This window comes from Callorhinus ursinus, unplaced genomic scaffold (genome assembly GCF_003265705.2).
Source record: "Callorhinus ursinus isolate GAN/ISIS: 27379988/994484 unplaced genomic scaffold, GSC_fseal_2.0 scaffold27, whole genome shotgun sequence".
NCBI classification, from domain to species: Eukaryota; Metazoa; Chordata; class Mammalia; order Carnivora; family Otariidae; genus Callorhinus; species Callorhinus ursinus.
In genome coordinates, this window is record NW_027397089.1 from 8,300,177 (window position 1) to 8,327,287 (window position 27,111).

General features: G+C 40.5%; 1 protein-coding gene across 9 annotated transcripts in view; it reads right to left on the reverse strand.

The window, feature by feature from the left end:
* Positions 1-27,111, reverse strand: part of SSPN (sarcospan) — a 250,290-nt gene that overhangs the window by 112,230 nt on the left and 110,949 nt on the right. For 6 of the 9 annotated variants that reach the window (XM_073877832.1, XM_073877831.1, XM_073877830.1 and 3 more), the window contains one exon: positions 22,683-26,934. In XM_073877832.1, the coding sequence (XP_073733933.1) occupies positions 26,569-26,934 (366 nt within the window). In that variant the 3' untranslated portion in view covers positions 22,683-26,568. Of the gene's footprint in view, positions 1-20,379; positions 20,490-22,682; positions 26,935-27,111 lie in introns of those variants that run through there. The other 3 variants (XR_012373966.1, XR_012373965.1, XM_073877828.1) reach the window with 2 other exon arrangements.

Sequence of the window (27,111 nt, forward strand, 5' to 3'; positions counted from 1 at the left end):
ACATATGTATATATACATATACATATGTATACACATATGTTATGTGTCAGTTATAGCTCAATTTTCATAAAAGGTGAGGCCTAGTCTTAGATCCATCCCTAAAAACAAACAAACAAACAAAACTAGAAATAAAGATGTTTCTAAGAAAAGAAGAAAACATAGTCTGTATGTTCTCCACTCTTCTCCAATTCTCCGACACTCTTCAAACTGTTCTCCATTTACTCCCCTCTGTTTAGTGGCATTCAGGTCTTTGGGTTGAGAATAAACAGAAATCCTCAGAGAGAGCTCTGGATGTTTCTCCAGGTACAAGGGAAGATACTGCTTAAGGGTCTAGCAACATACAAATAATAATGAATCTTTCAATGAGCTAGACACTGTGCTGCACATTTACTGTGGCATGTTACTTCATTTAATTTTACAACAACCTTTGTCCATACCCCATGATTTATAGAAGAATAAATTGTCTTAGGATCAGACAATTTCCCAGGCTCACAAATTTGGGGTGTGATAGAACTGGGATTCTAACTCAAGCTTAAGGGCCCATCCATGTACCTTATGTATAGCATTCTCTTGCCACCCTATGGGTAGCCCAATGCATTTTTTAAAAAGAAAATTCTATAAAAATTCATTGGCCATAATAGTAGAGGAGAGAACAAGTGAGTATATTCCTGCTCAGTAGTTATTAATTTGAAAGGGGGTATTCATTCATAGATCTGATAGACACAGAGAAGGTCCCCATAATTGTAACACATTATTGGTCTAGAACAACTCCTTATCTCCAATAGGAAGCCCCTTTCCCCCTTCCTAAGAACAAGTGTCTTTCCTTACCCCACCGCCTTGACTCTTGCCAAGGGCCTGGACTTATGTCTTACTCCTATAGGGAAAACATTAGACAAGTGGTTTGATGAATTATTTTTCTAATGTGGATTTATGATATTAAATCTTACAAAACTTTTCAAATGAATTACACTCAGTTCTACATTTAACAACTTACTTTTCTTGAAAAAAAATAAAATGAAGTGAAATTTAGATTTCCCAGGAAAAATAGAGTACAAGCATCATGACCTGAGAAATCTCACTCTCTACCATCTGACAACTCAGACATCTTCTGATACAAATGCGTTATCCAAGAAAAGCAGCTGAAAAGCACTGGGGTTTCTAAGTATTTGCCCCTTTTTAAAAAAAGACTGATTGATTGATTGATTGATTGATTTTAGAAAGAGAGAGAGCACGAGTGGGAGGTGCAGAGGCAGAGGGAGAAAGAATCTCAAGCAGACTCCGCACTGAGTGCGGAGCCCCACACAAGCCTGGGGCTGGATCTCATGACCCTGAGATCAGGACCTGAGCAGAAACCAAGAGTTGTATGCTCAATCAACTGCGCCACCCAGGCACCCCAGTGTTTGCATTTTAATAGGGGCCTCTTGAAGACCAAACTTTTCTAAACTCAAATAATGAAATTGTGATGATGGAAAGACCTGTAGGTGGACTGTTATGGATAATAGTGCTCATTTCCCTAGAAATCCTCAAAACTCCAATACTTCTGAGCTTCTTTTTTGGCACATGACCTTTTCCCCATATCATTGCAAAAAACAGAAGCAATCAGAAGAGAACTTCCACAGATGCCAACCACATCTCCCACATAACTGTGTCAAACCCCACATGTTCTGCCTTTTCTCCATGTGCTGAGGATGAACTGTCTGTGCTTCTAAGTCCAAGCCCCATACTTTCTCATCCTCTCTCATCAGCTCATTAACATCACTTATTTCCTCTTTCCTATAGCAACATTTTTTTTTCCTTTTCTACTGGACTATTTCCCCCAGCATACAAATATGCTGTTATTTCTCCCATACTTAAAACCAAGTAAAACAAATAAAACAAGAGTCCCACTCTTGACCCCAAATTCTTCCCTGACAGCTGCCATATCTTCCTATTACTGCCATGGGACAGTTCTCTTTATTTACCATCTCTTATTCTCCTCCTCCAGCTTTCTCTTGAACCCACTGCATTCAAACTTCCATTTCTACCACTTAATGAAACAGCTCTTTTCAAAGTAACCAATAAATACTCAGTTCTCTCTTACTTGACCCATCTGTAGCATTTAACCCAGTTGCTTGGTCCCTCCTCCTTCCAACACTTCATTCACTTGGCTTCCAGGATGCTGAGCTCTTGGGTCACTCTCCTGTCTTCTTTGATAGTTCGTCTTTTTGTCTTCATACTTAAACGCTGGGTGGCCCCCAACCTAGACCTTGGTCCTATAGCTACACTCGCTTAGAGACCTCCTCCAATTTCATGGTTTTAAACTATCTTTACACAGATGTCCACTCTCCTTAACTCCAGACTCGTATGACCAACCACCTGCTTGACACCACACAGTTGTTTCAGTCCTATCAACCTTAACCTATCAACTTGAACCTGCTCTTCACATGGTCTTCCCTCTCTCAGTAAATGAGAGCTCCATCCTTCCAGCTTCTCAGAGCAAAAACCTTGAAGTCAGGAAGAGAGAACAAAAATAGTAGTTATCTCATAGGGCTATTGCAAAGACTAAATGAGTCAATATTTGTCAAGATCTTGGAACAGTCCCTAGCATATAATTAGTACTACATAAACTTTTGTTAAATGAGTAAAATTAATATTCATCTTTGGTTCTTATTCTCTCACACCTTGTTATCTCATCATCAGCTAATCTTGTTGACTCTTCCTTAGAAATATATACAAAATACAGTCACTTCTCATCTCCTCCATTGCTAACCCTTATCTAAGCCATCATTACCTCTTGCCTGGATTATTATAATAGCATCCTAACTGGTCTCCCAACTCTGCCTCTGCCCTACTATAGTCGATCTCAACACAGCAGCTAAAGTAATCTTTTTACAACAGAAGTCAGATTGTGTCACTTCTTTGCTCAAGATCTTTCAGAAGCTTCTATTTCACTCAGAATAAAATCAAAAGGCCTTAAAATGCCCTGCAAGTCCCTTCACGCTCTACAAGCCAGATCACATCTACTTCTCCAAGCTTATCTCTACCACATACCCCCATCTACGCTGTGCTACACCCACACACTTGCCCTTCTTGCTCTTAAGTTAATATACCAAGAATGTCCTGCTCATAATCATTTGTATGTCATGTTTTATCTCTGCCTTCATTTCTTTCTCCCAAGTTAGCTGTGTGATTCCCTCCTTCATTTCCTTCAGATGTACTAAATGTCATCTTGTTGGAAAAGCATTGGCCATCCATTCCACATACAATGGTAACTGCCTTCTTCACCATTCCCCCATGCCCCTTTCTTGCTTTTCAGGGCTTTGCAAAGTCCTTACATACTAAACATCAGCAATTATTTGTTCATTCACTTTCTTCCTCAACTATAATGTAGGTGCCATGAGGGGAGGAACTTTGTTATATATCCTACTGTACTTCCAATAACTAGAAGAGTGTTTGGCACAGAGTAGACACTCAGTAAATGCTTGTTGAAGAATTAATGAGTGAAGTCCTAAATTAGCCCAAGGAACCCACATTTTGGAAAAATTCTGACACATGAGATCCTTCATATTCAACTTTTGCTGAGGAAAAGAAAAAGATTAATTCTATGAATGTGAGTTAAAGTTGTCCAATTATACCTGGTAAAGGGCCTCTGGCTTGTGACTACTCAAGTGAGAAATGGCTTGCTTACCTGACGCATCTCCCTCTTTCAAATCACCCTGACATCTGTCCTTGTAGGAACAAAGCTACAAGTGCCCAAAGTACCACCTAGTGGATGAAGGGCACAGCATGAGCGAAGACACAGACATGAAAAAGTGGGTCTAAAAGCTGCTTTGATGGAAACAGAGTAGATAAAAGAGAATAAATTGTGACAAGAACATGCAGCAACTTGAATGTCAGGCTATAGATTATACAGTCCATGGAACATGGTTAATATTTTAAAGCTCAATTGAATAAAACACTAAAAATTGATTGAGTAATCTGGATGAGTTGTGTTCTAAAGAGAACATAATAAAGATACTCTTCTTGCCTATAGTGACTTCTATTGAAAGAATTAAACACCTTAGACATTTTCAATTTTCTATAATAGCTAAATTGAGGTATAATTTATATATAATAAAATTTACCTACTGTTGGGGCACCTGGCTGGTTCAGTCAGAGGACTGTGCGGCTCTTGATCTCAGGGTCATGAGTTTGAGCCCCATGTTGGGTGTAGAGACTACTTAAATAAATAAATAAATAAGCTTTAAAACAAATTTACCTAGTGTAAATTTATTAACCTCCAATTAAATGATTGTAGTAAATTTAGAGATGTAAGCAAACATCACATCCACAGACTGAAGAAGTTCTCTTTGTTCTTAGTTTGTTGAGAGTTTTTAATCATGAATGGATATTATGTTTTTTCAAATGCTTTTTCTGTATCTGTTGAGATGATCAAGAGCTGTTTGTCCTTGATATTTTAGGTTTATCTTCAGGTCTTAAACCAACTTTGCATTCTTGTATAAATCCTACTTTATCTTAACTTCATATATTGCTGGATTTGATTTGCTAAAATAGTGTTAATGATTGTTGCATTTGTGTTCATGAAGGTTATTATTGGTCTGTAATTTTCTTTTGATGTCTTTGTTTGACTTTGGTATCAGGGTGATACTAGTAATACTCATAAAAATGAACTGGGGAGTATTCCCTCCTCTACTTTCTATAAGATTTTGTGAAGGACTGCTACTATTTCTGTACATTTTAACCAAAATTCACCAGTAAATTCTCTGGGCTTAGGCTTGTCTGTGTAGGAAGATTTTTAATTACTAATATCATTTCTTTATTTGTTATAGATCTATTCCAATTTCCTATTTCTTCCTGAGTCAATTTTAGTAATTTATGACTTTCTAGGAATTTATCTCGTCTAAGTTGTCTAAGTTACTGTTGTACAGTTATTCATAATATTCCCTTATAATCCTTCTTAGTTTCTGGAGCGTTAGTAGTCATATCCTCCATTTCATTCCTGATTCCATTCCTGATTCTTCTCTCTTTTTATTCTGGTCAGTCTACATAAAGGTTTGTGAATTTACTTGATCATTAAAAAAAAAAATTGGTTCCATTGGTTCTCTCTATTGTTCTTGTGTTTTTTATTTCATGGACTTCTGCTCTAATATTTATTATTTACATTTGTCTATTTATTTACTTTTCTTTTCCTAATATCTTAAAGTGAAAGCTTAGGTTATTGACCTAAGAAGCCTTTCTTGTTTTCTAACACAGGTATTTAAAATTAAATTTCCTGAGGCGCCTGGGTGGCTCAGTCATTAAACGTCTGCCTTCGGCTCAGGTCATGATCCCAGAGTCCTGGGATCGAGCCCCACATCAGGCTCCCTGCTTGGCGGGAAGCTGCTTCTCCCTCTCCCACTCCCCCTTCTTGTGTTCCCTCTCTCACTGTCTCTCTCTCTGTCAGATAAATAAATAAAATCTTAAAAAAATAAAATAAAATTAAATTAAATTAAATTAAATTTCCCTCTAAGCACTACTTTAGCTACATGTCTTAAATTTTGGTATGTTATACTTTAGTTTCATTCAGTTAAAATATTTTCTAATTTTCATTGTGATTTCTTCTTTGAACAGTGGGTTATTTAGAATTGTATTTTTAAATTTCCCAATACTTGGGAATTTTCCAGATTTCTTTCTGTCGTTGATTTCTAGTTCCGTTGTGATTGGAAAGCATACTTTGTAAGGCCTTAATCCTTTCAAATGTATGGAGACTTGTTTTAGGTCCCAGCATATGGATGATCCTGGTCTAACCACATGTGCTTGAAAGAATGTACATTCTGTGGTTTTTGGGTAGAATGTCTCCATATGTCAGTTAGGTTGAGTTGGTTGATAGTGTTGTCAAGTCTTCTATATTCTTGCTTATCTTTTGTCTCATATTTTTATCAATTATTGAGAATGAGGTATTGAAATCTTGAACCATAATTGTTGAGTTTTTCAATTTTATTAGAGTTTATTTCATGCAACTTGAGACTCTATTGGTAGGTGCATTTACATTTACATTTATAAGTATTATATCTTCCTGATGAAGTGACATAGAAGTCTCATCTTTGGAATGATGGATTTTACATTTTTAAGATTATATTATCCTGACTCTGAGCTGTTGCCTCAATTTCCTTACAAGTCATATAGAGTTAATAATACCTTTCAGATTGTTGTAACAATTAAAAAGTGCAATGGAGAATCTCTAGCACATTGTTAGGCATATAGCAGGAACTCAATGAATATTAGGCCCCTTTTCATTTTCCCTTCTCTTCATGTTATGGGAATGGGTACAGAGTTGGCTTTGAAAACAATTCTAAAAAGAGCAACTGCTAGTATTACTTTTGCTTCTAGTAAATATTGTTATACTCAATAGGAAAGTGGAACAAAGGGCATTAGGCAAGCTGATCGCTGGGAGCATGGCTTTATTTTTCATCACTACAAGCTGCTGGAGAGTAAATAGTATACTACTTTATTAGTTTCTGTACAGTTTTTGCACACTATATCTCTCAATAAATATGAAATCAATCTACCAAACTTTCTTGGGCAACTCATAAGTTATCTCAGCCTTGCTAGAGGTATCTCTCTTTAGGTGGTAAAACTAGAAGGACAGAGGGGGGAAGTGTTTACCATATAAATTAAGAAAATTGGAAATTATAATTAAATACCAGTTACCCTTACAGAGGAAGGAAGTGTTTCTGAAGGAGGAGAAGTAGAAGGGGAAAGGAGGATGAGGGCTTTTGGATGCTGGCAATGTATTTTTTAAAAAATCTGTGTTTGTTATCTGTGCAACACTTTTCTGTTAACAATTAAACAGGACCTTTACATTTTAGGTGCTTTTTATTATGTGTTTTATATTCCAGAATTTAAAATTAAAAATAAATAATTTTCTTCAAATGAGTTAAGTGCTAAGGGGGTGATTAGCTGCAGTTCTTGACTAGTAATGATTATAGTTCCCATTTAGTAAGAGCTTACCATGTAACGGGTATCACACGTGGAGCTTTACACTTGCTATGTCACTTAATCTGCCATGTACAGAATTATCAGCCGTGTACTATTACCGTCATTCCAAAGATGAGGACACTGGGGGTCTGAAAAGTTCATCATTTGTCTAAACTCCCACAAAGAGGAAGTGGTACAGGTAGGATTAGGTTTCAGGAGTGTCTGATTTCAAAGCTGGCCCTCTGCCTTCTGGGACTACTACCGATTTGTGATTATCATACTGACAGAATTTTCCAGGAAAACGTGCTTTATGTACTATTTTTGGTTATTTTTACTGACAAATAGAAGAAAAAGTGTTCAAGTATTTACCATAAAAACCCAGGTTGACTGCTATTTGACAGCTTTAAGAAGTAGTCCAGATTTCATGGAACACTACATCAAAAACTAATGATGTAATGTATGGTGATTAACATAACAATAAAAAATAAAAAAAAAAAGAAGTAGTCCAGATTGGAGCTGAAAAATACCCCTGAAGAGAAAAGAGATTTTTAGCAATTTTTTGACTTATTATAATACCTCATTTTGAGGTATTATGAACGAAATTTTTTATCAAGAAGACAAAATAAATAATAAAGTTATTGTCCAATACAAAGTAAACAAAATATGACAAATTTTTGAGAAACTGATGACATATATATATATATGTAAGAAAAAACAGTATCCATTTGACCTTGATGCTAGGAACATTCTCTTTCAAATTGTCCAACAGTTATGACACTGGACCTGCAGATAAGCACACTTCATCCTGACACACAATTTGGCACTGCTGTGAAAAATACTTAGTCCTATTTATGTAAATGTAATTTATTGACTTTCAGTTTTTAGAACAAATATATTCAAGTCACAAAAATGTAAACGTAGTAATAAAAATGGCAATACTTACTGAACACTAATGATGATGATGATGATGATGATGATGATGTGCTGGTCACTCTTGTAAGCACCTGACATGCATTGACTGACTTATTTTTCACAATAACACTATAATGTAGGATGTACTTTTCTGTCTTGATAATACAGATAAGAAAACAGCTACAGAAAGATTACTTTGCTTACCCAAATTTAATACGCTTATGTTGAGGCGCCTGGATGGCTCAGTCGGTTAAGCATCCGACTCTTGGCTTCAGCTCAGGTCATGATCTCGGGGTCCTGGGATTGAGCCCTGCATTGGACTCTGAGCTCAGCGGGGAGTCTGCTTGAGATTCTCTCCCTCTGACCCTCCCCCCACTTACTCTCTCTCTTGCTCACTCTTTTTCTGTCTCTCTAAAATAAATAAATCTTTTTAAAAATATATGCCTATGTTAAGTACAACTAGGTTCAAATGTAGCCAATCTGCTACAGATCCTCTTCCCCAGCTACAACACTATTATTGTTATAGAACAGAATATAAACATTATCAACCTTGAAAATGTGAAAGTAAATGCATGGTTGATAGAAACTGGGATTCAGGCAACAGAGAAGTGGTATTGAGGAAATTGTAAGGGTGATTATATACTCATCTTGCTTGGTTAGTATATTAGTTTCCCACTACTGTATTACCACAGAGTTAGCAAACTGAAAACAATACCCATTTATTACCTCAGACTTTTTGTAGGTCAGAAGTCTTGGCATAGATTAGCCAGGTTTTCTGCTCAGAGTCTCAACAGGGTGGACTCAAGGAGTCAGTCTGTGATCTGATTTTAGGCTGGGGTCCTCTGCCTCCTCACAGCTATTTTTATTTCCTTTAAGATGTCTGTGAGTATTAATTCAGACTAGCTTTTTGTGTTAATTTCTATGGCTGCAGTAACAACAGAAGTGGGGTGGCTTAAAGCAACAGAGATTTAATCTCCCACAGTTCTGGGAGTCTGAAAGCCTGAAATCTGTTTCACCACACGAAAACCAAGGTGTCAGTGGGATTGCATTCCTCCCGAGGCTCTAGGGAAGAACCTCTTCCAGCTCTGCTGGCTGTTGGCATTCGTTGGCTTGTGGCCCCACCATACTGTTCTCTGCCTCAGTGGTCACATTGCTTTCTTGTCTTCTGTGTCAAGTACCTCTCTGCCTCTTTCTTATGAGAATGTATGTGATTACATTACGGTCCACCCAGATAATCCAGGATAATCTCCCCAGCTCAAAATTCTTAATTTATTCACGTCTGCAAAGTCCGCCCCCCCCCTTTTTTGCCATATAAAGTCACGGGGTCCATGGATATCTTTGGGGGTCAATATTCAGTCTCCCATACTTTCATTCTTTAGATGTATAATCATTGAGCTAACTTTCCAATGTTTATTCAAAAGAAGGAACATCTCTGAGGTAAAAATAAAATGTTCAAATCTAATTTATTTAGGGCTCTGGAATCACAGTGAAAGTAAAATATGGGATGGTAGAAAGCATCCACATTTTTCAGAGCTAGGTAGTTCGCTTAATTATAGTAGCTTCTCCTACGATTTTATGTATACTCTCCCTTCCTTATTTAGTATTTGACCTCTGGTTTTTTACTCTTTTAAAATATTTTGTCTTCCATTATATCTTTAAGTTGACAGGGGATAAATATGATGAACTGAATAAAAACATATCTACAAGTAACATGTTTTCATTTATTCTTTGTTAATAGCTTCTCTGCTCAAGTCCATCAATTTTCTTCAGACATTAACTTTGTTTAAAAAAAAGGTATTTGTTTGACTTTTGTACATATTTTGTGGGTACGCAGTCTCTGTTTACTTGTAGTCTGAAGAATGCCTCTAATCACTATGTGTTTAAGACTCCATCCTTTTACAAAAATAATATTATGTCATTTTAGCCATGTTAGACATAATCACAGAATTCATAATAAAAATCATGTCCCCTTTCTCTCATATTTATCTTGCCCTTTCTTAAAATTTTTAAAAGAAAAGGAAGAAAGAGAGAAAGTAAGCCACATAGAAAAGGAATATTTGAAGGAGTTTCATAGGTCAACTCCCCAAAACATTTATTTGTCCAAGCTCTTTCATTGACTGGATCTTCCAGGGTGGTGCCAATGTCCTGGAACAAAGAGAGACCACTGTGGTTAAACAAGTGGCTAAAACTGAAGGTTCTCGTCTGGATCTCAGAGGGAGACTTGGTACTCTGTGCAAATATGGATAAACCTCGCCACTTGTAAATTACTGGTTATTGGTTTCTTAAACCAAGTTGTGCCTTGTCTTAATGGATGTGTAAGTTCTGGGGACTCAGTGAGAAAGATATCATTTTCTCTTTCCTGCGTCAATTCAAAATATCTTAAGATAATTCTCTTTCCTAGTCAATTCAAAATATCTTAAGAGTTGGTTGACTTTGAAAGATTAAAGTCCACCGTGACCTATGTGTGGATGATGTTCCATTTCAGGCATTAATTTTATAAAAGCCTTCGAGAAAACACTTGCCTGATTTTCCAACCTAGCCTTTCCTTTTGCATTGCTGAGAAATTGTTCATCCTTCTAAATATCAAATCTGAAGTGACATTCAATTATAAAAACATAAAATATTTTCATAACCTTAACTCAGTTTCTCCCCTAACCATGTGTCTTCCCTGTGTTTGTGCATATCCTATACATCTGTCACAGGGGGGAATGGGAAGCGAGTTCAACATCATGTCACTTCACTGCTTACACACACTCTGGTGGCTTCCAAACTCTTCCTGTGGCCTACAAGCCCCTCTGCGATCCCACCCCAGCCTACCTCCCCTTCCCTGTCTAGTAGCAGCCTGTTCCTCCAATACTGTGATCAAGCTCTTCTCTTGGTTTTCCTGATGGCCTAACTTTATCCTGGGGCAGTAATCTTTGCTGTTGCTTCTGCCTGGAATGCTTTTTTCCCCATTGCATGGCTCATTCCTTCTTATTACTGAGGTCCCAGAACACATGGTGTGTCCCAAAAGAGGACTTCCCTTATCATCCCAGTATTACCCTGCCCCTTCACTCTCTCCCATAAGACTGGTCTCCAGAATACTCACCACTATCTAAAATGTTCTCCTTATTTGCTTATGTTTTCATTATCTGTTTCTCCCACATAAATGTAAGCTTTATTGATCTCTATACATCTGGTTCCTGGAATGAGGACTATGGCAAAGTAGATATTCCATAAGCATGCACTGGAGAGTTGAAACTTACATCTCCTTTCCTTCTTGCTTTGTTTTTTATTCTGTGACCAAGAGGAACAAGTGTTCTGGAGAAGCTCAGAGCATTCAAAGTATGGCTTCAGGTATAATAAAAGGTAGCTTAGAGCAGAAGACCAGGGAAGGGCTTGGAGTGCTAGGATCTTGAACACTTGGGTATTTGGTGGTGAATGTTAATACCTGCCCCTCCACCCACCACATTCCCATCCACCCACACCAATCTCAGCTGGCCTAGCACAGCCAAGAGACGTCTTTCTGGTCACCTCTTCCCCCGAAAGACATTTGCAAAATGGGGTACATAAATAATTTAATGATCCGGGTGCTATTGGCCATTTCCGACAGAAGTGTTCGGGACAGCATGAATAAGCAAGCTGGAAAGATGGCACACGCATCTACAGCCGTGGAACATATGCCCTGCCCTGTTCCCACCAGGGAAGGGGTTGCTTTGCTGAGTCACTCTGGTAAAGCCAGGCAGAGGAGACAGCTGCAGGGACAGCCTCCTTTCTGGAGCTGTTTTCCTTGCCTCAGAGGAGGAGAGCTGAAATGGAAACTTCTAGCTAAATAGGACTGGAAGGTGGGGAGCAGGGACAGCGGTGGTCCTGGCTTTCTGCCCTCAGCTAAATTACTTTTATTATTGCTCAATTCGAGTCAGGTTAAAAGCAGACAGATTGTCTTTTTCCTTCTTCCAGTAGGTGTCCAAAAGTCTAAAAATTGATATAATTTAAAGTTAATGAAAAGAAAGTTCAGCAGCTGCATCGGATTTCATGCCATTCTTTCCCTCGCCTCAGTCTGGCCTCCCCCAGGCCCTGCAGCCTTCTGTTGTGTGGCCAAGGGCACAGCACGGAGCAGAGGAGCCTGTTCCGAGGCCATGGCAGGCTTCCGTGGCTCAATCCACACTAGCTACTCACTGCGCAGAAGGCAAGTGGGAGTCCGGTCCTTTTCTCAAGTTGAGTAGGTGAAGAATATTTCTAATTGTTCTGGCGGCACGACCGATGACAGTGCTCATTCCTGTTTTACCTACTGACTCTAAAGTCCCGCGTTTTGAGCTATGAATTGCATATTTGATTCCCCCCTCCAATGCAGTGGGGACGGGTAAGCTCTGATGGCTTTGCAAGGAGCTTGCACAATTTACCGGATTCTCCAGTCATCGGGGGTGTTGCGTGTTGTTGTTAGTGGTTGTACACAAGACATAAATTTAGAAATCGGAAGCAGTGGAAGGTTTTCCTGCAGCATGTCATTATGTGATACCTCCCAAGTGGTCCACTGCAACCCTAGGAAAGGCAAAAGGATTGACAAAACACTGGAAAGATGTGGGGTTTGGTGGGACTATCCTTCGCTGTTGCAGATCTGGAGCTACAATGGGAAAACTCAGTGCATACTAATTATAGAGAGGCTGATTAGATCAACAAGAGACCAGACTCTAATCTAGAAGTCTTAAGTCTACCGGAGAGCTCTCTAAGAAAGCACATTCTGGAAACTGTTCTCTATTTTGAATGTATACATTAATGGTTTAGCAAATTTATACATTAGGTATAGGAAAAAGGATTTTCCATTGTCAAGCCATGACTGTGTTGTTTTCCTAAGTACCTGGTCAAACATAATAAAACAATTCCTCTTCTTCCATCTTTGGCCCAAATTTTCAGATCAGCTGGGAAACAGGGTTGATAATAGATAATGATAATGATAAGCATAGTTATGCCCTTAGAATGTTCCAGCACTCGTTCCAGCACATTATAAATATGAAGTCATGTAATTGTCACAACAACCCTGTGGTAGGTTGCTCTTATTACTCTCATTTTATGAATGAAGGAACTTAGGTATAGAGTAGTTAAGGAATTTGTCTAACACTCTAGAGCTAGTAAATGGTAGCAAAACCTAGACTTGGACCCCAGGCAATCTGACCGTTTCTAGAGTCTGTTTTTAACCAAGATAGACAGGAAGCTCTCTTGAGGATTCCAGTCACCTGTGTCATATAATCACCACCATAGGCAGGCTCTCAGAGAAAGGCTGCTTTGGCCGTCCCCTCAGTATTCCTCCTCACACTTACAGCTACTCTTCTCCAAACTCTTGGATCACCACGAATCACCTTTTTCATTTCACTCTTTCCATTCCTTCAGGGTCACTGAGGTTGAGAGAGGATGAGTAAGTTTTGTTTTATTTCATTTTATTTTATTTTATTCTAAAAAAAAAAAAAGCATAGGAGACATGTCCCGGAATACACTGGGAATATGAATGTGGAGTTTTCGCCCTGTCCCTGGTCTTGCCTAGCCTCCATAAGAATACTGAGCAGGGGTTTTCAACTTGTCGAAATAAGTGTATAATTGCAGATTGCAATCAAATGGTAAAATATTTTAATTCATATGGCAAAGAATAAAGAAAAACATCGGGAAGAAAAGTTTTGACCCAAATGTGTACATTAAAATGGAAAAAAGAGAGAGAGAAATTGAGTCGCATGACCTTAAGCAAGTCGCTTACCCTCATCTGGGCTTCAGTTTGTTCTTCTATAAAATGAGTGAATTGGACAAGGATTCCTTCCAGCTCTAATACAGATTTTAAGATAAGAAATAAATATTAAGGGAAAGATTTGGGAGTCAACTAAGAGATTTGTAAAACATTTTTTCCCTTTTTATATTTTCCTTATTAAAGTAAAACAAATATAATAACTCTTGACTGTAAATAACCAGATTCAAAATTTAAAACTTATGAGCAGAAAAACATTTCTCCCTTTTGCTTTATGTCAAGGGTCATGACTGCACTGGGAGAGAAATGTACAGATGCTGAGTGTGGATGGGAGTATAATCCGGCGGTGGAAGAGAAATATTATCTCTAAAAAACATTTAAAAAGCTGATAATTTCATTTAAAAACCCACCTGAAGCCTAATTTCTCTTACAAAAGAGTACAGGAACCTTCAGTAAATTCTAGACTTCCATACAACCCTAGGGCTTGTCTTGGAGTCACTCTGACCTTCCAACTCTTTTTCATCCAGAACTGCTTTTGTGTCAGAGGAGGAAAGAATACAAAAAGCTGCAGGCAGATGTCCATGGGCTCTTATGCTAATGTCTCTTTGGTCCCTTCCTGCTGGTGGTGGTGTTTCTTCCTCAGCAAGAAAAGCAGAGGAAGAGAATAAACTTGGGGAAGAAGGGGAGGTGGTTTGGGGTCAAGTGCGGTATGGGCCATGTCTCTTTTTTGACGTCAGAGTTCTACTACTGTCAAAGCAATGGGTGTGGCTTGGAGTGTCTGCTTGCAGTCAGATGAGATCCTATTACATTTCTCCTTAAGGCAAGAAAGTCACCTCTCCTCCAACAGGATAGTTTGCTCATGTCTGTATTTAATTTCTATTTTTAATTCACAGGCATGCTGTGAATCCAAATCTCGTCTATCTTAGCTCTTCAGAGTACCCAAGATGTCAATTTATAGAACTCTGCATTTAGGTCTAGACAGAAGAGGCTTGCATGTTGAGCCAGCCCCAGGGGCCTCTGGCGCAGGCAATGCGGCCTGCTGGGAACAGCTTTGGACAAGTCTTCTGCAGGTTTTCTCTCTTGGATTCCAGGATGGATCTTGTCTATTTGGACATGGATCCATAAAATTCAGGGATCCCAATTTGCTCTGAACCATTCTATTTTCACACAGAGGTCCCTACCAGGGTCTTACCAAAATCCTACCCCTACACGGAGCCTGAGTTCCTGGTGCTGGGCAGGGTTCAGCTGGGGGATGGTACAAAAAAAGGACTCTGCCAGGTAGGTTTGAAGTCATATATATCTGTGCAAACACTTAATTCATAAACCTGCCAGTGTCTCCAAAGCAGGAAGGGTGGGTTTACCCTTCCCAGTGTGCCTGGCCCACTACTCAAAGCCCTTTGTTACTTTTTTACTTTTTTTACTCCCTTAAAGACTACATGAGGTATTTATTACACCTGTAGTCCCCTGTATCTATGGGAGTAGGGAAGAGGCCCACAGAATGGCTCTGGGCCCTAAAAATCTTACTCTGGCCCCAGCATGTCGCTCACCCAGGTCAGTGAGCCCCGGGACTCCCAGATGCGAGGACTTTGAAGCCCTGCTCCACTTTGCCCACTGAGTAGAGATCATGGCTAGGGAACAAATATAAGAGAATTATCTATATTATTTCCCATGCTTACAAGAGGCTGAGGGATTACTGTTCTGTTCTTAGGCTCCAGAATATAGAGACTATTAATTTGTGTGTTTCTTCAAAGTGTTTTGCTCTAGAAATTTTAGAGGCTACCAGTTTTCCTGGTTTCCTAATGTGCTCCTGAATTTCAATTTGTTGACAGTTTATACTCAACAGCAAACACTTACATAGCATTAATCATAGGCACTGTTTCTAAATCTATTATAGATAATCATCCATTCATTCATTCACTCTTCACACATACACTATGATATCCTTCAGACAAAGAAACTGAGGCAGGGAGGTACAGAGAGAGTTGGTGGTTTGCTCAAGGCCAAGTATGCCCAAGTGTGGTTCCAAAACCATACTCTTAATGGCCATAATACATGGACTCTCAAACATACATTGACACTGAATTCAAAGGGTCCTTAAAATATCATTCCAGGATTTCCCAAGCCCAGTTAAAGAGGATCATGGTTTTGCATATTATTTTCATGTATGTGCTTAAAATATGTAGTCTATAATGAAAGAATTTTTAAATTTAATTCGTATTTTTTTAAAGATTTTATTTATTTGATACAGAGAGAGGGAGACTGCAAGCACAAGCAGGGAGGAGGGGTAGAGGGAGAAGCAGGCTTCAGGGAGCCTGATGTGGGGCTCAATCCCAGGACCCTGAGATCATGACTGAGCCGAAGGCAGACACTTAACCAACTGAGCCACCAGGCGCCCCTTAATTTGTATTTTTATTGCAAACTTGAAGTGATAATTTACTGATATTTCAATTCTACTTTCTAGGGTTGGCCCCTTAACTTCCCTATTTTTTATTCTGTCTCCAAAATTCCTAAGCCGGAAGTATTTTTAGACATAGAAGAGGCTGAGGGACATGTAAGAAAGGACAGCAACACAATTAGAAGTCTGTTGGTTTGGTAAATTCCCACAAATTCTAGTTGGAAGAATTGTTTTTCTTATAGCTTTTAGGCAGGGTTTGAAAGAAACCATTCTAGGAAAAGAGTTGTGTACTATTTTATTAATAACCCTTAGATAAGATTATTTAATATTCTATAGAGATAGGGATCTCTTCCATACTTTACACATTCGTGGTTAGGAATTTTTCCCAATGTCTATTTTAAATCCTTCCTACATAGCAAGTTAGCATTTTTAAAAATTTATTATTATTATCACTATTTATTTATTCTTTTTTTTTTTTTTAGAGAGGGAGAGAGAAAATCTTAAGCAGGCTCCACACCCAGCACAGAGCCCAACACATTCTTGATCTCACCACCCTGAGATCATGACCTGCACCGAAATCAAGAGTCGACCCCCTTAACAAACTGAGCCCCTGGGCGCCCCAGCACATTAGCATTTAAAAGGAAAACGGATTTGAAATGACACTTCCATGAGCTCTCTTACACACTCAACTGCCTTCTGAGCTGTTCTTGTAGTATAAAGAGTTCCCACCCATTTTTGAATGCAGATTGTATTCCAATAAAATGGCAACTACCCAATTTTTTCACTTGAGGTCGACTTGAACTCCACCTTGTCTCCTGGAAATGGGAAACCACCAAAGAAGATTTATTCTTATTATACCATTTCCAAATTACGTGCCTTACAATTCTGCCCTGTCGTGTAGGCAAGTATCTTCTGCAAAAAGCTTGAGCTTCAGAGATCCTTGTGGAAATCGCTCTTCGAAAGCCAGAAGGGAAGCGCCCTCGTACTCTCAGCTTTTTCCATCTCACTGAGCGGAACAGGACGAGACGCGAGGCACACATGCCACGGAACTCAGCGCGGCAACATTTCGCACATGCTCCATGTGGCTGCTGCTGTCCAGAGATCCATGCGTGGGACTTGGTGGATCGGTCCGTGATACTGAGGTGTTGAGGGAAGTGGGAGGGGCATTGGTGGCCAGGGGAGACAGCCGCTCAACCTTTTCCCTCCATGCTTCTTAGGTACGCTTCCCAAGGCATTTGGAGATGGCTGCACTTCACCAAGCTCAGGGAGCCTTTCTGAGAGCTTTGTCAAAGGCCCCCATGTCACGGAGCAGGGAAAGAAATGTGCCTCCACCTGAAACTAATCACGTCGTTGGTCCCAGATGAGAAAACGTCTGCCGCAGAAAGAAAGAAGTAAGAGTCTTCGGGGATCCTTGAAAGACTATGAGATCCACGGAGAAGAGAGCAGGCTGGAGGAGGCTGGCCCCCATCTCTCTCCAGCTCCTCTCCCCAGGGCTGCTCTGGCAGCAGAACCAGATGGAAATGTCACCTAACGCAGAGTGTTTTATTCATCCTGGTCTACACCCCTGCCTTAGACAGTGAAAACTCCTTGGCAACACCAGGCAGACAGAGCTTCTTTTCATTTTTAATTGAATCCTAAGAGGTATATATTTTTTTCTAGAGGTGCCAGCTTAAAGTAATTACTAGAATTCCCAACTGGGCTAATCAGCGATTCATAGAAAATAAGATGGAAGAGAAGACCTTACCCAATGGGTTTCTGTCGTTCTGCTTAGAAGGCTCTTGCAGTCCAGGGCAGTGATCTCCATTCTTGGCATTGTGGACTCTCAACAGGAGCTTCGAAATAAATCCCTGCCCCAGGAGGGAAGAGAAGCTGATTTCCCTGCCTGGGTATCTCTCCTCTTATGACCAGACACCTTCCATTTTCATCAGCTGTTTATCAAAATCAGATTAGTGAAAGAATCATCCAATCAGCATTGTGTATGCCTGTCTCAATCTTGAATTACAAATGACTCTCTCATGGGCTGCTCGAGCAAAGTACCATGACCTATAGATAAACCAGGCTTTGTATTTCCTGTACCTTGTCCTGAACTTACGATTACCCCAAAGACAACAGTCATTAAGTCTTGTTGTTGATTATTGATCTGAGTAAGATAGGTGAGGCCAGCTTCATGGGGGCTGTGGCTATGTGGGTAAGAGAGTCTATCTTTGTGATAAGTCATAAGTCACTAATGGGTTATTTTGAGCTCTCCCAAGTGGAAGACAATGGAGCATTTAGTAGGTTGTGCAGTTACGTAAGACATCTCTTTCCAAACAAAGAGGAGGCAGGATACCCAGCCAAAGGCTTGAGCACAGGAGGCTGTGTGGTCTGGTGGTTCCAGGGAGAGATGTGGGGCCAGGCCTTCCTGGGTTCAGCTACCAGCCGAGACTCTGACTCAGGGGGAGCAGAGCCAAGTCTCTTGGCTTGAGGCGGATAGACTATAAAACCCAGGAGAGAGAAAACCGCAGGTCTGTGCTCAAGGACTCTGGGGGAAAAGCACATTTTGGAAATTTAAAAAAAAAAAAAAAAAAGATCACCCTGTTAAGTTACAATTTGGGACTTTTTCAACAAGAAATGAGCATTTTTCTTGCTTATTGCCTGACACGTCCTCTTCTGGGCAGCAGCGTGAAGCCAAGCCAATCTCTGAGGGTGTTCTGTGTGGGATGAATAGAGAAGCCCGGGGGTCTGAGCAAAGTTAGTCAACCTTGGTGAGTTGTCACAAGTAATGCTCAGGGAGCCGGGCACTAGGGGCAGAGAGGTTCTGCATGAATTCTTCCCACCACCATCCCCCCTACTTTTTTTTTTTTCACTTATTTACTCATTCTGCCTTCCACAGTAAAATGCCCTCTGAAATCGTGGGAGGAAAAACCCCTTCTCTTAGACTTCTGGATGCTTCCCTTTAACCAGTTTGAGCCGAGATTTGCTCAGCTGTAACCAGCAGCCTGTTCAGCTGCAGACCCACACAGGTTCCCAAGCCTCAGCCGGAGCTGGGGCTACTGGGAAGTGTTCTCCGAGTCTCACCAGCTCTGTGACCATGACTCTTCTGGTCAGACAGAGTAGGTGGCTACCTACATGACTGAGTTTGAAGGACTACTGGGCGGGTCCCTCTCCCCCATCATGCCTCATTTTTCTGGACCTGAAAAGCTTTCTGATCTTTAGGAAAATCCTACTACAAGGAAAAGAATATTTATGGGGATCTCCCTACTTAAGGTTTTAACCTTGAGCATTTGAGTTAACAATACTTGAGTTGATTGTCATAGAAGTGGGACAGGGGATGGGAGAGGGGCAGATTTTACTATGGGAGGAGGTGGGCGAGGGGCAGTGCTCTCTTTGGAAGGGTAGAAAGAGCCCAGGAGAGGAGAGACATATAAATCCCAGAAATGGATGTGGCCTTCTTGGTCACTTTATCCAGAACTGTCCAAAGCTTTTTTAAAAATCTGGTGGTAGGTGGGTGTGAGGGTCACACCAGGATGTTTGCTCTTCCTCTAACTCAAGCTAGGCCAAATAGAATCCAGGTTTTCACTTGAGATTACCTTATCTGGATCCCAAATATGTCGATGATGTCATTCCTCCCGCATTTGCCTGAGTGCATATTCCCAGCCATTGGTTAAATAGCCATGTTCAGTGTTCCTGGGCCTAAGCTTCCGTATATTAAAATACAGTAAGCTCTCTCTCTTTTTAATTGTAATCTAGAAAAAAAATAATAAAAACTTAAAAATCGACTCTGGTCCAAAAAGGTACCTGAGGGGTCATTGTTTATTTTGTAAGAGTACATGAATTCTATCCTGAGTGAAAGAGTAATTAAAAATAATCCACTGAGGGGCGCCTGGGTGGTTCAGTCAGGTAAGCATCTGACTTGATTTTGGTTCAGGTCATGATCTCAGGGTTGAGGGATTAAGCCTGTGTCAGGCTCCATGTTCAGCAGGGAGTCTGCTTGAGATTCTCTCCCTCTGCCTTTGCCCCTCCCCCCACTCTTTGTCTCTCTCTCTCTCTCTCTAAAATAAATAAATAAATAAATAAATAAATAAATAAATCTGAAAAAAAAATCCATTGAGGCTAGTGACAACTTTTTTTTAAAGTTATTTATTTATTTGACAGAGAGAGACACAGCGAGAGAGGGAACACAAACAGGGGGAGTGGGAGAGGGAGAGGCGATGTGGGTCTTGATCGCGGGACCCCGGGATCGTGACCTGAGCAGGAGGCAGACGCTTAATGACTGAGCCACCCAGGCGCCCCGAGGCTAGTGACAACTTTAATCATATAATTTTCAGACTCTATTTCTTCTGTCTCTGATAATTCACTGTGGCCAGCACACCACGTTCAGGCCTTCCCTGGGTCACCAGTAGTCCATAAAACACGTGCCTAGGAAGATGTAGGGAGACCCGTGGGGAGTGGCTTGCATGAGATGGCTTGCATGAGATGACAGGCATCTTCTCTGCTCAGAAGTGCCACGGCCCCCGTGGGCCTTGAGAGTCATCCTCTTGCTTCCCATAGTCATACCTGGTCAGGAGAAGACAACACAGTGTGCGCTGCTGAGAAAAGGGGGCTGGACAGAAAGTCAGAATCAGCAGAGCACCGCACCCAGAGAGAGGTGTAATCCTAAATCTCCAGGTTCAGAGACCCCGGAACTGCCCACGGACATCTCACTGTTCAGCTCCCTCATCGGGCATTAAGCGAGCTGCCTCCACAATTCCTGGCAGCAGCAGGTAGGGCCAGACCCCCTCTCGGAAGCCTCTGCCTCCTTCTCCAGCAGGCTTCCGCGTGGAAGGGGCGGGACCAGCGCAGGTGCCACAGATGAATCTCCAGGCCTCCACATCCCCCCTGCACCAGCCAGAGGGCCTTGTTAAACAGTAAGACTTCATACCTCAGCTGAAATCTATGTATTTGGATTATGGCCCTAGTATCTGCTTTTTCCCAAGAATAACAGAGGAGTGTATGTCCCACATCCCTTTGATTAAAGGATCTTTCTGATGACCTTCCCAAACAAACAACAAAAAAAGACTTCCTCTAAGAACCCATGCTTTGGAAGGGATCAGTAAACATATATAACTATGTGTTGGAAAGAAATGAAAGAACGAGTTGTTGTCTCCAAGTTGGCATCCCCATACATTAGTTTCATTTTTTTTTTTTGCCTACAATCTGCATTTTAAAAGTAAAACACCCAATATTGGTCCTGTACTTCATAAAGACTAACTTATAAAAGATGAATCTGTCAAATGAAAAAAATAATTTATAACTATTATGAATTACAAAGAGAGATAGACTCTATCAAGGGAGGAAGTAGATTTCTAACTGTATGATTTTAATAACCCGCAACAAATTTAAAGATTCATATGAATGTTCTCTTACCCAACCTGGAGAATGAAGCTTTAGGTGGTATTTACTGACTATGCTCAAAAATAGACTTTTTTATGATTCTTGAATGAGAATCAGTGGCCCACAGAGTCAAGCATACCAAAGGTGGTTGATGGTTGGTTTTTAAATAAATGAGGGGTTGTACATCACAACCTAAAATACAGGGGACTGATAATGTACAAAAGCTCAATAAAGTTTCACTTTAAAATGTTGGGGTGAAGCACGCTTCTATCAAACTAAATTTGAAGTGACACGAAAATCAGGAGAAATGCCTCAGCTTCTGCTTCTCCCTGAGAGAAGATTAGAGAGAAGATGGCCCCATTTGGGAAACACCCAGCTGGGTAAACCAACAAATAGGGATCCAGCGAGCACATCATTCTGTGCGCTGTCCATCATCAGTAAGAGTTGGCACTGTCTTACTTTAAAAGCAGAATTTCTGTTGGCAGCCCCTTTGGTAATGTTCCTGGTTTATAAAAAGGGAGCCACAGAAGGGGATAGCAAAGCAGAGCTATGTTTCTAGTTGGACGTGGAGACAGGTGGGGCAGACTACGCAGAACCCAGCTAAGGATGGAAGAAACCAAGTGTGTCTTAAGCTCTCTCTGAACCAGTCACTTTGCTAAGTGCTATTTCATTTAACTTTCCCCAGGGTACTGTGAGGCGGTTATGTTTTTCTCCACTCTGTAAATGAGGGAGCTAAACATGAAATGGTTTGTCAGAAGCCACACAGCCAGAAAGTGGCTGTCAGATTTCCACCCCTAGGACCTGCAGCCCTAGCACTAAGGATAGGAAATCCACCTCAGAGAGTGTATCCTAAGTCATGATTCCATTTTCCTTCCATTCTACAAGCTTTTCTAACTCAAATAAACAGAAAGGACCACTGCATTGTAAGGTATCAGCAACTATTTAAATTGCCTCAGTTCATAAGAAGCAGTCCTTGCATTCAGATTTGAAATGGAATTAGGCCGTCTATTTTTCTGTATAATTAAATGTAGGATATGATTGAACATGTGGAACTCAAACATGTATTCCTTTCTCTAGGCCAAGCTTTACTTGACATTAATAGATATAAATTAAGAATCAGCATTCCGAGTACTTTCTGCAAGATTTTTTTCAGCTCCGGCTCTCTCCGGCCCAGGGAGCATTTATAACCTTGACTTCCACAGTGGGTGCCCTGTACCAAAATAGAGACAGTCACTGGAACAAAGGAGTCAAAATGAACATTAGTTCTCATCTATCCCCAAACCGGAACTTTGAAGCAAACATTCATCTGAGAGATTTTATGTATACAAGTTCATGTGTAACATACTTCAAAACATCCAAACAAGGTGTTTTCAGAGATTATTAAAATTTTATTAACAAAGAAAATCTGCATATGTGCATCCTGTTGAAAAACAACCACCTCAAACATGTAGAAAGCACTTTGTTTTCTAGTCACTGTTTCATCAACACCAGAAAAATGCAATCCCAACACCAAAATGCAGACCAATATTTTTGAAGGAGATAATAAAGTACTAGAAAATCAGAGGAAAAGAATCAAGGCATCCATTTCACAGGCTGAAACACTGAGTCTTCAGCCAAACAAATGTTTCCACTGGGAGTCAATCTATTTGGCAGCAGTTCTTTTTAACACTGTCCTGAAGACCCAGTGTACATCCAGAAACACGACAGAGGTCTTAGAGTACAGTAAAAACCGACAGCCAGCACGACTGACAGAAGTTAATGGCGACCTAGCAATAGCTCAGAAGCAGTCACTAGAAAACGGAAAGGTGGGCTTCGTGACAGGATAGGATTGGTTTTTCAGGGCAACTTCGAAGTTTGTTCCTGATTAAATAACCGCCCCACCGTTGTCCTCCAGAACCTTCCTTGGATATCCTCTACCCCCCCTTTACTAAAAATCTATAAACATGTTCCAGATACAATGCATGCAAGGAGGGGAAGAACAAGAGTATTTAGAGATTCTCATGTCCCGGCTGTGACTAGAACACACACATATAATGGGTCCTCCCTGTCAGAACCCCTCCAAAGAGATCACATAGACATTTAATTCAAAGAGGGGGGAAAAAGTCAGGCCTGTCACTTGACTACAGTTTCTAGGGCCTGGCGTAGCTATATTTTTAGGCTTGGCTCCAAGGAGCTGCCTCCACAAATTTGGACAGAGCGAGGGAGGCACAGATGGTGGTCACGTGAAGGCACAGACCGATCGAGTGGGCTCGGTTACACAGTCTGTACATTTAGGCTGCTGTATTCCTCCTATTTCAAGTACTGCCAAGTCTCGGCAGTTTCCCCTCTTTCCAAAGTCTTGATTCATTTCATTCTCCTGAAGGAGGTGGAAGAGGAGGAGGGTTGCGCAAATCTTACTGTTTTATGGTTTAGAAGAGACAGTCACCATCTTGGCTCCTTGTCAGTTTTTAAATGTAACATTTTGCTAAGTGTAAAGCTGTGTATCTGTTCCTTTTCTGTTGCCGTTATTGTAACTTCAATATTTGCAAAACACAACCTCAAAATACTTTAAATCCAGCGCAAAGCAGTTTGTTATTCATGCAACACATTTCTTACATGTATCAATACTCAGTGAGTTCACAGCACAGGACTCCTTTCTTGGTTTCTTTCCTGTTTTATTTGTTTGTTCCTTCTTTCTCTTATGATTACTTCTTTTCCTTCGGAGATTTAAGAATGATTTAATTACACAATAGCAAAATCCCCAATTTACATATATGTATGTATGTTTGTATATGTATGTGTGTATATATATATATATATATCCTGATTATTATCAAAGTTATGTCAGTCCTGCCTGGTGGCACCATTTAGAAAAAGAAAGCACATAAGCTAAAGATTATTCTACCCTTTGAAATACCTTGTGAACCGTTTGTAAAGCATCGAGAACCTTAGTGATGTGTAGAATTTTAATTTTTCTAATATAAAACTGTAGTGTTCACTATAAAAAGTTGTTGAAGGAAGTCAGGGTGTGCTTCCAGGGGTGCCTGATTCATAGCAATTAGCATTCAATCACGAGTTTCTCACTCTTTACAGAACAGCTACAATATTTCAGATTCGCAGCCATTTTCTTCTTTATGTAGGAAACTGTCCAAATCAGAATGGACTCAGTTACTGGTATTATTTTTTTAACAGCGCACAGAGTATTTTTCAGGTCGTCATCAGGATGCTTGGTGTTCACTCACTATAGTTTTTGTGTGTGATCAAACCTCTGCCCCCAGAGTCTTATCCACTAAGCCTTCCAATGTGAATTCTTGGCCTAAGCTCTTGTGCAGAAAGGCCGTTTTTAAAGCGAGTCAATACATAAAAAAGATTTTCACATCTGTTAATCAGGTGTTTTATCTAGAGAACATAAAAGCTACTTACAATCCTCCAACTTACCAACTTAATGTTTTTCTTTTTACGTGGATATTTATATTGTGTAGAAACGGACACTACTGTCGCAATCAATGGGATTGTTCGACTATCTTCTAAGGCAAACAAGAAAATGCTTTCCTTTTAGGTTTGAATTTCATGACTAGTGGAGTCTATCAATAGGCAATGTGGAGAGGCAAATTCATCTCCATTATTATCTTGAATCTCTGATTTCAATAGAGCATGCTAGTAGAGAAAGATCTTGATAACATTTATGCTGCACGAATTTGCATTCTGAGCTCCGTACTTAAGACATGAATATTGTTCAGAATTTGATAACAAGAGAGAGAAGACTCCCATCATAGGGTACTTGTGCTTTTTTTCAAAGTCGTGGTAACTTAAAAACAAAACAAAATAAAAACTACTTTCCAAGTCAGCGGGCAGATGCTCAGATCAGGACTTCAAAGCAGGAGTTCAAGTCTCTGGGTGGACTGTGCATAGAAGTCAATAATGGGATAACATACCAGATACACTTTTATGAATGGAACGCATCCGCATTCCCAATCTTCTTCAAAAGAACTTAGCTGCCAAGACAGATACTTCACAACATATCACAAATGTGCTATTTGTACAAACATTGCCCATTACAAATGCTCTTGTTTTTGTTTAAATGAGTATTTTTAACCTGAGCTATTAATAAAAATATTTTCTCTTCTCCCTTGTAAAGCTTGGCTTTCAGAAGAAAGAATCTTTAAGCCTCCTCTCTTGTGAGAGTAATTTCTCTGATGGTGCTATGTAAGAACAGCCAGGGCTCATTAAGTAGGCTTCGGAGCATAATTATAATTAACAATTAGGTAGAAATTAGTTTTAATGATTTGTTTTAGATGATAGAATAGAAGCATAATGTAATTATTTTTGAGCCTTCTACATCATTAAGAATACAACTACCACCAACTTTCAATTATCGAGAAGCAGACAATCATCCAAGCATTTAGTAAGGGATCCACTTGCAGAGCCAAACTAAGGGTGCTGAGGGGAAAAGGGCCTCGGCCCCAGTCCGGGTGTTTATAATTACTCAGCCTTTGTGAAGTCTCTTCCTTTTCTACTCAGCTCCTTCAAGCTGTTTCATGCCTTGGAGACATCTCTACCAGGGAAAATAGAGAGACTCAACCTGGCTGTTCAGCTCTTCCCCCACCCCCTGCCTTTCTCCAAGACTTAGTGGCGATAAGGGGGGGTATGGGTGGAAAGTTCTGGAAAAGATGGCACAATTTAGCAAGTGGGCCTGAAATGCCAACTCACACTATAAACTGAACTCACAGGAAAGAAGATTGTACAAATGATGAATAAAATGAGGACAGCTTTCCCCCATTATCCAAAAGTTTGCTTTGTGCCAGCCACTCTGCTTTACAAAATATCCACGTGAGTCCCAGTTTTCCCTAACCGGAAGAAATCGGAAGAATTTTCGTTTCTACAAAACAACTTCTTCGCTTTACACCATTTCGGTTTACGAAAGTTTGCATGGGTGGGAATGCTCTACTTTCAGAAAGCGGGGGAAATCTACACGAGGAGTAAATTCCAGGCGGCAAGGATAGATGCATGCCGTTCTTTCCCTGTTCCCTGTTCCTTTAACATCCCAAAGTCAATTTGGATCTTATTTTCCCTGTAAGAGTTTTTAAAAATACTATAGAAACGTGATGAGATGCTTTTATTTCCTGAAAAATACAAAAATATTCCTTTAGAACAGTGACTATTAGTTATTACTGTCAAAAGTTTTTTTTCTCTCTCTCTCTTCCTCTCTCTCTTCCTCCTTCTTCTCTTTTTTGACCTCAGCTAGTCACTGGGCTGATTCCTCTCCCACCTGCAAGCAAGAATGCTAGACCTTTTGCTGCCGGCCTTCGGAAGCCGTGAGGGAGCACATTCTGACACCGACGTAAAAAACCTGGTACCTGTGTTTCCACATCACGAAGCAGGCCAGCAAGCACAAGAGTCCACAGAGTGAGTTAAGAATCATCTGGATGAGTAAGAACAGTTTGAACGTGCCCGTGATGCTGGTACAGTCGGTCACATCCCGGTACACAAAGGTCCGGCTGAGGGGCTCCACGGAGGGCAGTTTGCAGTGGCAGGCGTCGAGAGCCCACCCGCAGGAAAACTGGGTGAGCTGCGAATAGTGGTGGGCGGCAAAGGCCACGGCCAGCACGCAGACTGTCAAGCCCCCGGCACTCAGCAGGAAATACAAGAGCTGCGGGAAAGCAGAAGAGAACATTGCCAGTTACAAAGAACATTGGATGACTCGTGACAAAGCTAATTCATCGAAGCTTGCTTTCTCTTCTCTCATCAGGAAGGTCCTGGGGGAAGGGCTCTTCTTGCCTCAGAAACGGAGTCGCCAAGACAGAGGAATGGTTCCATGTTGATTTGA